This window comes from Schistocerca serialis, chromosome 4, assembly GCF_023864345.2.
Source record: "Schistocerca serialis cubense isolate TAMUIC-IGC-003099 chromosome 4, iqSchSeri2.2, whole genome shotgun sequence".
In the NCBI taxonomy this organism is placed as follows: domain Eukaryota; kingdom Metazoa; phylum Arthropoda; class Insecta; order Orthoptera; family Acrididae; genus Schistocerca; species Schistocerca serialis.
The window spans coordinates 435,261,778-435,274,137 of NC_064641.1; the positions used below are offsets into that span (position 1 = coordinate 435,261,778).

The 12,360-nt window shown below is 42.0% G+C and overlaps 1 protein-coding gene across 1 annotated transcript in view; it reads left to right on the forward strand.

Moving 5' to 3' along the window:
• Window positions 1-3,555: 3,555 nt before the first annotated feature.
• LOC126475042 (cholinesterase-like) overlaps window positions 3,556-12,360 on the forward strand; it is a 124,828-nt gene continuing 116,023 nt past the window's right edge. Inside the window, exon 1 of the mRNA XM_050102589.1 lies at window positions 3,556-3,727. Coding sequence (XP_049958546.1) covers window positions 3,665-3,727 — 63 coding nt within the window. The 5' untranslated portion in view covers window positions 3,556-3,664. The remainder of the gene's footprint in view (window positions 3,728-12,360) is intronic.

The following is a 12,360-nucleotide window of genomic DNA, read 5'->3' on the forward strand; positions in this document are numbered from 1 at the left end:
ATTTACCAACACACAAGCATTCACGGAATTTACCCACACTGACGGCTCATCCAGGTCTCAGCAGTAGTTGTAGCCATCGTGTTATTTACCCGCGCAGTAGAGAATTCCAATAAATCAGAAAGGTGGCATTAGGCGAACCTTCACAAGATCTTCAAGGTCCTGGCGGAGACTTTCACAGTCGGAGAGGTTGCAAGCCCTATAGATCAGTTTTGCGACTGGGGTCAGCACAGCTGTTCCACGCTTCGTCATCTTCAGTCACATGAAGCATTTTCTGAAAATAGCCTACAACTAGAGGCCTCAACCTGTCAATGTTTTTATAAATCACTGTAAAAATCGAGAAGGTTATTTACTAATTTTACCTATAGGCTAATATCTCGAGAACGTCTGTTCTCTCTGGTGGATGGTGACAGCTGTACGTTTGCACATATAGATCAGAGTGCGTCTTATTCCAGTACACGATATGCCCCAAAGTGCTTTTTTGTCAGGACGTCCAGAAATGGGAGGATTCCATTGATTTTGACTTCCAACAGATCATTTGGTGTATGGCACTGAGATGTATGGTGTCATTCAGCTATCTCTTCCATGTGACGATAAGGCGAAGATGTTGTCTGCATATAGGAGGAAACAGATAGGTTTACATTGGATTGATCTCAGGGCTTCCTCCTCGACTGGAGGACATGGCTACTCTTTCCATCTGCGCATGGTAAGCACCGGCAACGTCGACATTCTTAGAAACGTAGGTCGTTTCTATGTCAAATTTCTAATAAGTTCGAAGGGTTATTGTAATGACAACGTCGGTATCCTTATCCTTAAAGCTCTTAAGGCATCCACAACAAAATGCGCTGAGCTGTGAATGCGATGTGAATACCTCCGGATGAAAGAGCTAAGCAAAGCCTCCAGGTCTTAATGAGTGAGAATGTGGGTCACCAATTTCGCTAACAATGAGGCGTAATGGCATCCCAGCTTTGGGAACTTTCAGCAGTCCATAAACACGATGTAATCGATGACCTGTGTGGAAGTTTCTTAACCTCATCTGGAAAACGTTCAGAAGCTCCATGGCTTTCCCTCCAGCCCCTTGGTAGTATCAGAATCAGTCTTTCTACATGGTTCAAATGGCTCTGAGCACTAAGCGACTTAACTTCTGAGGTCATCAGTCGCCTAGAACTTAGAACTAATTAAACCTAACTAACCTAAGGACATCACACACACCCATGCGACCATAGCGGTTGCTTGGCTCCAGACCGTAGCGCATAGAACCGCACGGCCTCTCCGGCCGGCCTTTCGATATGCACTCCCCGCTTTTTTTCGTTGTAATCCTGGTGGGACAGGACCACATTTTCGTTGACCACGTCGGCTAGTGAGACCATGATATCTGTATCTTCTCTTAGTTCTTGTACGGCTGCCCTCTCCGTGCCAGAGATATTCAGTTTCACAGGTCCTGTTCGTGTGAGATCAGGACAGTTTTCGTGACCATCTGCTGCTTCGGTGGAAGTCGTGAAGCTGCCTGTTCCATTCTACTGTTGATGTCCGTGGATTCAGGAGATGGTGCAAAATATAATCATTTCTTAAGAACTTAAATCGCGTCCACATTTAGAAGTTTGGCCGTGAGACTGACGACAGTTTTGTAAGAAGCTCCAAAAGGTTGTCTCTCCGATAATTATACTCTCGGATTTTGATGTCTGCCGTCTGATGGCCCCTTTCTTTGTACGGAGTTTGCTGTGGCCCAGGTGACACCATCAGTCTAGTCCCACGTGCAGGAACTGAACTGGTTGCCCGGCTGTGGATGTAATTAGAAAAAGCTTTGTTAGTCTATTCCAGGCACCAGCGAGTAAAAGCGTTCTCTCTCCCTCGCCAAGGCTAGGATGGCAGATTCCATGATTCTTCTGACTGTTTCTGGATCGATGTGATGCGTTACCTTTGCGAAGTTCGGATTCATATGTTCTTGGCCTCATAAGTAAAATGCAAATGCACTTAACAAACGCCTCCGCCAGTGGCACAGCTTGTCAACTCATTTCCAGCTGTGATATGTCTCTTTCCCATTGAGACATCTGATATGATTCTTCAGCTTCTCCCAGCGTGCTTCATGACAAAACAGTTCACGGATGAAAGGTCGGATGTCACTGTTCAATGGGCCAATATTTCGACAAACGCCTATTTTGGCTCGAAATGGGTAAGGAGATGCAAGGCGCTGACGACGGAGACCAGTGGCCAGATCAGAGTTAACAGCGCCGCGTCCCATCAAAGTGGTCGATTTATCATCGCACCAGACGATACCAATGTGGTCGCCTGTCAGAGCATTGTGCCCGTTGGATACTGACATCCGGCCGTTCACCTGTGAACTATTTCGTCGTGATTTATGCAGGCCGAAGTTGAAGACATAGTTACTTCTTACCTCTGTGGACAACGTACGAAGCTGAATAAGGGTGGTACGCAACAAATTTATTGCATAACTCAATTTCTTTCTTCTCTCATTCCTGTTACCTAGCACACATTCTCCGGTAACGCTTTAGTCTATTCTTTCCCCTGCTACCGCGTTCCAAACACCTATGATAATTAGATTACCATCTCCTTTTACTTACTGAATTACCCATTCAGTATCCTCACATACTTTACCTACTTATTAGTCATTCGTTTCTGACATCAGCATGAACTTTTTCTGTTGACGATGGTTTACCGGCGATTCTGATAGAAACAACCCTACCACTAACCTGTTCGCAGTACTCACTCTACCCTATTTTCTGATTAATAACGAATCCTGCTCTTATTATACCATGTTCTGATGCTGTTTATATTATCCTACATTCTTATGACCAGAAATGCTTATGTTCTTTCTATTTCTCATTACTGTCGAGCAATATTTTTCAAATCATTGATTCCCACTGCATCTATACTGAGCTTTCAAATTACCGTTTTCATATTTTCTAGGTTCCTTACCACGTTCAGACTCCTCGCATTCCATTGCTCTCGTTAATTAAGACACGATCATGTTGTGCCTGAATGTTTTTCCAGTGATGGATCTGTAAGAAACGAAATGGTTGTGGTTCTGTCGTGTCGAAAGAACTTCTTTTAGTCATACAGTTTTGGACATGGTAGCTCAAAATTCTGATTGTTGATTTTTAGCAATTTAATTTTACGGTTTACCAACTGTTGATTCTGATGAAGACACCCCTAGTAGGTCGAAACCTAAGTCAATGTACCTAACGTTTATGTGCAACCGATTGGCTGTTCATCCTTTACTGAAACTTCTTTTAGTTAACTATGGAAAAGACGTCAACTTTCGTTTACTTTATGAGAAACAAGTGAGCACAGTCCCCAGCGTTCACAATTCACAACTTTGTTTACAAGTTGTATTCAGCCACTAATACACAAACACAGCCAAGAGATAATGAATCGGCTTCACGTGACTGTACTTTACTCTTTGAAAGTGAAACACACCTGCGCTGCAGCTGTAACAACAACAGGCTACCAAGAAATTTCAGCAGCTTGCGAACCTTGAGATAAGACGGAGCATATTTAAACGCAGCAGCTGTATTGACAACACGCTACCAAGAAATTTCAGCAGCCTGCAATCCTTGAGCGAAGGCTGAGGCATATTTAAAGGATCAGCCATACTATTAAAAAGCGTCACTCAAAATCTGCACGTGGAACCGACGAACCTACTGCCATGCTGCTGAGCGTCAGAAAATTGTTTGGAATTCTCTTTCTTCAGTTCATCACCTACGGCAAGGTAACATTTAGACACAACCAACTTTTTGACTGCATTAGTTAACCGTAAACGTAAGGAAACAGTGACGTCATCTTTGTGAGCTTAGATGATAGTAATTCATAATGACTAGTACTGTAGTTTCAGAGACCTAAAATAATAGTTCTAGCGCTGTAAAATAGAATTTAGGAAATACACAAAGCTCCAAAAGAACACTGGTATAGGCATGCGTATTCAAATACAGAGATGTGTAAACAGGCAGAATACGACGCTGCGGTCGGTAACGCCTATATACCGGTAAGACAACGAGGGTCTGACGCAGTTGTTACATAGTTTACTGCTGCTACAGGGGCAGGTTATCAAGATTTAAGTGAGTTTGAGCGTGGTGTTACAGTCGGCACACGAGCGGTGGGACAGTATCTCCAACATAGGGAAGAAGTGGGGATTTTCCCGTACGACCATTTCACGAGTGTACCGTCAATATCAGCAATCTGGTAAAACATCAAATCTCCTATATCGCTGCGGCCTGAAAAAGATCCGGCACGAACGGGACCAACGACGAGTGAAGAGAATCGTTCAGCGAGACAGAAGTACAACCCTTTCGTGAATTGCTGCAGATTTCAATGCTGGGCCACCAAAAAGGGTCAGCGTGTGAACCGTTCAAAGAAACATCATTGACATGAGCTTTCGGAGCCGAAGGCCCACTCGTGTACCCTTGATGACTGCACGACACAAAGCTTTACGCCACGCGTGGGGGCATTAACACCGACATTGGACTGTTGATGACTGGAAGCATGTTACCTGGTCGGACGAGTCTCGTTCCAAATTGTATCGAGCGGATGGACGTGTACGGGTACGAAGACAACCTCATGAATCCATGGACCCTGCGTGTCAGCAGCGGAATCTTCGTCACAAGTTCAGTACACAAGGAAGAATGGACTTCACCAACTAGGTCCTATACTGCAGGACAACCCATACTGCAAACGCAGGTACGAGCAACACCTCTGCCAAGAGTAGAGCCCAACAGAAGAACAGATATTTTGAGGACACAGGAATACCCACCGTTACGTTTCTACTGAGGATGCCCTGGACACGTTGTTCGCTGTTGCAGAGAAAGAAGAATAGTGTTCGACCATTACTACGCCGTCAGACGTTAGTCATAACAACAATTTTAGTGAAGCCCGTCAACTGCAGACGATTAATAGTGGGCCTGCGGAACGAAGGTCGTCGTCGTACCCTGAACAAGATCGCTCTCCAACATGTTGTAGCTGTTCCCTGTCGTCGCACAGAGATACCAGCACCTCGTCTAGCCGACGAATTCGGGAAAACTACATTAAGCGAAGCGACCGTACTTGTAGCTGGGGCCGCCAAAGACGAAAATCACAGAGATACCCAAAAACAAAGAAAGATTGATCTTCAACATCCCGTCAACAACGAGGCCGTCAGAGAGGGAGCACAAGCTTAGATTAGAGGAGGGTATGGAAGGAAGTCGGCCGCGTCCCGTCAAAGGATCCATTCCGCCATTTACATTAAACGATTTAGGAAAATTATGGAGAACCTAAATCCGGATATCCGTACATATTTGAACCGAAGTTCTCCGAGTGTGAGCCCAGTGTACTAACTGCTGTGCCATCTCTCTCGGTTCCAAGATGTCACGAAATCACACTGACGTCATCATCGACGGTCGACGTGTCTGTGCGCTGGTCGACTCTGCGACTTCTTTTTCAGTAACGCAAAACGCTTAATGTCGCTAGCAAAATATGGATATGTTTCGTGATACGAAAGTTCTTGTAGTGAAAGTCGAAAATGGGAAATACGCCCAGCTGATCAGAACACGTACTACAAGAATAACTATCTATGACGGAACAAGCCCTCCACATTCGTAGTTTTAACGAGCTGTAACCATAATGTTACTCTCAGATTCAGGCATCAAATGCAATCACACACAGCTCTAGATTAACGAAGCTATTCCGGCAACCTAACCCAACGCAACAATGGTGGTTGTAGATTTTGCAATCATCAACGAAACGAGTCCCAGTCGTCACTCTAAATGCTTAGTGTGACTGCGAGAGTTTTATCGATTGCAAATAGCTACTCAGTCTCATAAAGAATATCTACATGCCAGTGTGATTATTATAATCATCGCACAGAGACAAATTGTAACGAGCAACAACGATCCTGGGGACAGCTGATCCAGTCCGAGAATGGCAGATTAACGACATCGACGAAGAATAGTGCTCCACTGCCACTCCAGACAATGCAGAAGAAGACGCTACTATCGAACTGCCAATAGAAACTGGCCTGACCAATGAACAACGAGAGCGATAGTCAACCATTCTGCATCAATTGTCGGATGCTTTCAAATCTAGAATGGAGAATAGACGGACCAACGGACCATGGTAAAGCGTTGGTGGTCATATGCCAATAATCCAGTGCTGAAACAGCGTGTCGCCAGTTGAACTACATATAATTAGGAACGAAGTGGAGAAAATGCACCAAGAGGACATTACTGAAATCTCAGAGAGTTCTAAGTACTCTCAGAACAAAAAGGATGGCACATGGCGTTTCTGCATCGAGTACCAACCATGCAACAAAACCACGAAACAGGACGTCTAGCTATTACCAGATGTTGACTATAACATAGGCTGACTGAAAAAAGCAAAATATTTATCAACAGCGGACACGCAAACAGGTTGACGACGCTGACTAGGAAAAGACTGCCTTCATAACTCCTGAAGGCATTTATGGGTTCAAAATTATGCTGTTTGTACTACGTAACACTCGAAACACCTTCGAACTTATGATGGACAACACATTAAACGGACAAAGTGTCTTTGCAATCTGGATGAAATTGTCGTTTTTTTCGGAAACATTTTAAGAGCACGTTAGCTGCCTGAAAACTGTGATGAAGTGTGTTCAGAATGCAGGTCTTTATTTAAATCCAAAAACCAATAATAATCTTGGGGCACCTAGTGAACGGCGATAATGCGCCCCGATCCAGAGAAAATAAGATCAGTAATAGAATTTTCGACTCCTTGGCACAATTGCGATTTGAGAAGCTATCCGGGAATTTGATCACACTACCGGCAACTGATAGAAGAATTCTGTATTAAGGCACGTCCATTACAAGCAATAGTGAAGGGAGACACCAACATTTCTGGGAACGGGGTGCAAGAAAGGTCCTTCATTATCCTTCAGTTCAAATACTGTATGACTAGAATGCCAAGAAAGTAAATTCACATTGACGCCAGCGGTTATGGGATGGCAGCAGTTGTAGTGCGAATTCAGGAAGGTGCTTATGCTTCCAAGGCATTCTCGAATACGAAATGAATCACCAGCAGTAAATGATATTCTCTTTGATCCATATCAAGCTATGGAGTCACGTAACCTCACTATCCAATATGGCGGAAACCACACTCCCTTCATACGTACCTGTCACTGACATGCCCTTTCCCCTCCTCTTTCCCCATCTCTCCCGCCAGCCCAACCCACTTTTGTCCTACCCTCGACCGTTTCCAACCAATTGTAGTGCAGTAATAAAAATAAAAACCCAATGAAAAATCGAACATAGGCAAACTACTTAGCCCGGTTGTGCAATATGCTCCACCCCCTCCACTTCTTTCCAGTCAGTCAAAGTGAAGTATTAAAATGAGACATCAAGTAAATAAAATAAATTTAAAACATCTAACTAGCCGAATTGCGCTCTGCACAGCCCCCGCCTTTACCCTTTCTCTTCTGCCAGTCAGTACATAATATTAAAACGATGCAAAAGTCAAAGACATGCATCATTTCGATGAATTTCCATAAAACTGTTTGATACTAAAATGGTACATATTATTGATTTCAAGATAAGATACATGCATTATTTCCATGGTATGTAGGTAAAATTTTGTGCAAATACACACCTCTGTCACCAACTTGCATTACTTAATTGGAAAGTTAAAGATAATTATGTACATACACATATCTCTAGCATAAAACTGAGTAAGAGGTAGCCACCTTCGGCGCCAGATTTTTGGAAAAGAAGAGGAAGAGAGCCGGGGGATGCCGGCATTTGGCCAACAGCTTTTACTGTGCCCAACAACAGTGGAACATCAGGCCACTGCAGGAACACACAGGTAGCATCTCACGTAGACAAAACGCCTGGAAAAAGATTATACGAATGTGAAATGGAGTGAACAGTCTCGCCTATTTAGAGGGCAGGCACTTTTGTACTCTCCCCCAGAAAGGCACAGAAAATTAAACTTGTAAATGATGAACAGGCTGCACTCAGTCCAAGGCCTTTGAAAATGTGAGATACTGCAGAAGGCTTTCACTTTTAAAAAAAATGTGTAATATAAATAAATTCTAAGTTGAAGACGCTAGATAGTGACAAAGCAGATCACCTCATTGGCTGGGGAAACAGAGGGAAAGAATGACACTGCTTCTTTTGGTAGAGGTTTCTACGGCTCGAGTTATTGTATAGTCAGTCATAGGAAGGAGAGAAGTGTTTTGTAAGGAGCAGTTTGATCGGTTGGCACTTGGAATATCCAGAGGTGAGCCATACAAAATTCTGTGACGGATGAAAAACGTGGCAATATAAGGTTTCCTTTTAAATTTGATTGGAAGTCAGATCGAAAACACAACAGACCTCCACCATGCCATTCTATGATCTCTCGTTTGAGACTACTGAAGTCGCAAATGGCGGTGGTTTGGGGCCAGTGTAATGTAAGCTACAGGGGCATCTGTCTCGAAGCTGTCCTTGAATTAACCGATTTGTAACGGTTCATTGTGTTACCTTGGTGCCAATATCTGCCGAAATCACTGCTGCAGATGCAGCACGATGCGCCAGAGCCATACGTAAAATCTGATGGCCTTCAGTCTTCGTAGTGCGACATGGCTGTATGGAGCCCTGTCTTCTGAATTCGGAAGTAGAAACTGTTGTCCAGTACACTCTTGATCTAAGTAACATATTTTTTGATCATCAAACAATATAAACTTGTCTCATCTCCACAAAATATACTTCCTAGTAAAGTACATACAGTGTCCTTAGGTCACTACCCTACAAAAAATGTTGATTGCAGAGAAAGTTAATATCTGTAAAAATAATGTATGGAAAATATAGAAATTTGTAATCTGAATACTGTAAATACCTACAAAAATGTAAATAGTGTAAGTACATGAAAAACTTCGTACATAAGCACTTGGTTAAAATATCAATTTATCAATAATTTTTAATCTAAGGTATGTCTTGTTTCAGTTTTTTCCCCTTTCTCATTCTCTCTGTAGTTTTTTGCTTCATGCAGCGTACTGTTAGTGTGTCTCATCCTTTCAATCGAGCTATCATGACCTGTGATTCTTATGAGAACGGCTGAGATGTGCAGAGATAACTCTACACATTGCTCTGGGCTCTCTGTCTTACTTACACTGTCGCCCAAAGCGTGTGTATCGTATGTATGTGTGTTACTGATGTAAGAGTTTGAGAGGTAAAGTCTTGCTATTTTTTCTGAATATGAAACAAGGCGATGATGTATTTTTTTAAGCTGTGAGATGACACTTGATGATGAGACAGTACAGAAAACCATTTGTTATAATATCGCTGGACTGTTTATTATAGTTCTGGGAAAATTAGTTACAGCTATAATGAGTACCAGATTACATGAAATGGGTAATGCGTATGCCTTACCGTTTTGCCACTGCTTTGCCTTTGCTTCTACACTGTTTTCATATTGTTTCATAATTTCACCATTTACCTACCGTTTATTGTTTACTGTTTGTGTCCGTGTGTGTGTGTGTGTGTGTGTGTGTGTGTGAGAGAGAGAGAGAGAGAGAGAGAGAGAGAGAGAGAGAGAGAGAGAGAGAGAGATGAAGTAGAAATGATTAATTTGTATCAAAGAGATCATATTCAAGATTCGTGTAAGGACAACAGTATTCGACTCATAAAATGCAGAGATACATGTGTATTCAATTTAGAGTTTTTTTTTTTTAATACTGTATATCTTTAAACTTGTCACCATTTTAGGCAACACTTTAACATTATGCGAGATGTACGAGTCTGTATGTATTTTTACCGAAATAATCCATATCTCTGACTTTGGTGTCCCTTCTATACATCATTTTAATGTTACACCATAGGTATGTATTTTTACGTAATTTTTTCTAAATATCACAGAAATATGCATATCTTTGACCTTGGTGTAAGTTTTACACGTCATTTTATTATTATACATTAGGTACATACTATCTTTGACTTTCACACAAAAAAGTAATGTCTTTTACTTTCACAGAAATAAAGCATAGCTTTGACTTTTCACCTTTTATTGCTTATCTGCCACCATTTTCACACGTCATTTTAATACTTGCCCTGACTGGCCAGAGAGGCAAGGTGGTTTCTAAATTTCCCACTAGCATAACTGGGGTACTTACACTCTCTTGAATATTTGATTGTCTCTCTCATTCTTAATACTGCTCTGTGATTGTATAGGAAGATGGGAGAGGACGAGGTAATGATGGTGTGGAGAGGGAGATCGAGAAGAGGATAAGGGGGATGGCCTTTCAATGATATGTAAGGTGGCGTGGTTGTCGCCATCTTCGATTAAGAGGTTATGTGATTGTATTTCTTGCATTCCAAAGTGGACCAAAGAGTACATAACAATACAATTATCACTTTACAACTGAAGAGTGTCTTGCAGTTGGTTTGGTCATCAACAAACTCTTGCGACGTTTATTTGATAAACAACTGTGACGCCAACTGACTAGCCTGAAGAATCCATAAGGTTGACTGCCGACATGGGCTCTAACGCTTTGGGAATACGACATCGCAGTAGTATACAAAACTGAACGCAAACACTAGCGTGCCAACTACCTTTCAGTCAATTCTGTGGCTGATCACAGCAGTATGGACAAACCTCAGTCATCGCTGAGATAAATGACGTTGCTGCTGAGCAGATGGAAGGCCCAGAATTGCTGAAAAACATAGAAACCTTGAAGAAAGAGGGATCGATCAAAGGAGAATTCCAGTTAATGCACTTAACTTTATGTAAGGAGAACTGTGATTCAGTGCAGCTATATGTCCTGAAATATTTTCACGATGCTTGAACGTCTGGTTACTGCAAAGGCTCTTGACAGAACAATATACAGCTGCCACTGTGCAGATCTCTATCAATCCCTTACACACTATGTGAGCCACTGTAAGAAATGCCTCCCCCTTTGGGGGAGCATCTGGTTTTAATTTAACCTACAGCAGTTCCACTCCATAAAATTCTATTCAATCTCTTGGAGAGATTCACGACGTCAGTAAAAGGGAACGATGGACAATCGTCTGCACTGACTACCTCACCAACTACACCATCGCCAAAGTAGTACTGATTGCTGAAGCTCCAGAAATTGCAAGGTTCCTTGAAGAAGTATGGAGCACCCTATGTATGGGCTGCTGATCATAGAAAAGTTTTGCAGTAGAGAATAATACCAGCCGTAACTTCATAGTGCGACATCATTCAAAGCATAGCAAGTGTCTACTACCCACAGATGAATGTACTGAATGCTTTAAGACGATGTTGGAAGATATGTTCGCTATGTACAGCGATACTGAGCAGAAAAATTGAGATACAGTACTCCCCAGTGTGACATTTGCATACAACACAGCTAAGTCAGAGACTATGGGCTTCGCATTATGCCAGTAATAGAGTAAGTCAAGGGAGTGGACACCCATCATTGGTATTTTCCAATGATAATGGGGCAATGCTTTAGGTGAAAAGGCACATTATAATTCAGTAGTCTGGATACAAGTTGACTGTGCTGGCAATAGAGGGAGGCGTCACCTGCCTGAAAGCACTTGCCTCTAGGGTCAAGGATGCCAAACTGGCGCACTCCGGCTGGAAGGTATTAGAGGGGGTCATGGTGTTGCATCATACAATCAGAGAGGTATAATTTTGAAGTTTGGTGTTTCATTAATAATTGAAGACACTGATTTAAAATTTTAAAATATTAATTTATCCAGAAGGGTCTTAAATTCCGACATACAGTCAACAAGCAATGTTAAAAACCTGGTCACACAGCTGAAGTGAATTACTGTCGTAATAAAAACTAAACTATTAACCAGGAGGTAATAGGGGTTAAACAAAATAGTAGTCAGTCAGGCATATTGTGATAAGAACGTCACCATCAAACCTCAACAGTTAAGCAAAATCATTCATGATCATGCTCAGGTATTTTGCAAGAAGAGCTTAACTCGCTTAACAATAAAACATTAAAATAACATAATCAGCACAGAATTAAATTGGAGCAGAGCACCACGTTAACTACCATGTTTCAAGACCTCATCTCAAAATAAGTGTCTGTGTTAATGTGTTTACCATGCAGCTAACTTGCTGAACTAATTCCCTTACACATCTACACATTTGACACGAAATTCCTGATAAGACAAACAAAACAGGTTCATTAGCGCTGACGTCTTCAGTTAGCGCGTAGATTGTAAATAAGTAGATTGGAAATGCTCTCTTTTTTTTTTTTTTTTTTTTTTTTTGACACTCCTAGTTCCCATCTTAAGGCTTCTAAAGCTATAAAGAGTACTTTTGATATACCATCACAGATTGGACAGAGTATAGACAGAGAATAGACACGGCCAGATAGCATATATCTCAACCATAAAGTGTAAGCAAAGTGATAATAGGCAGTAG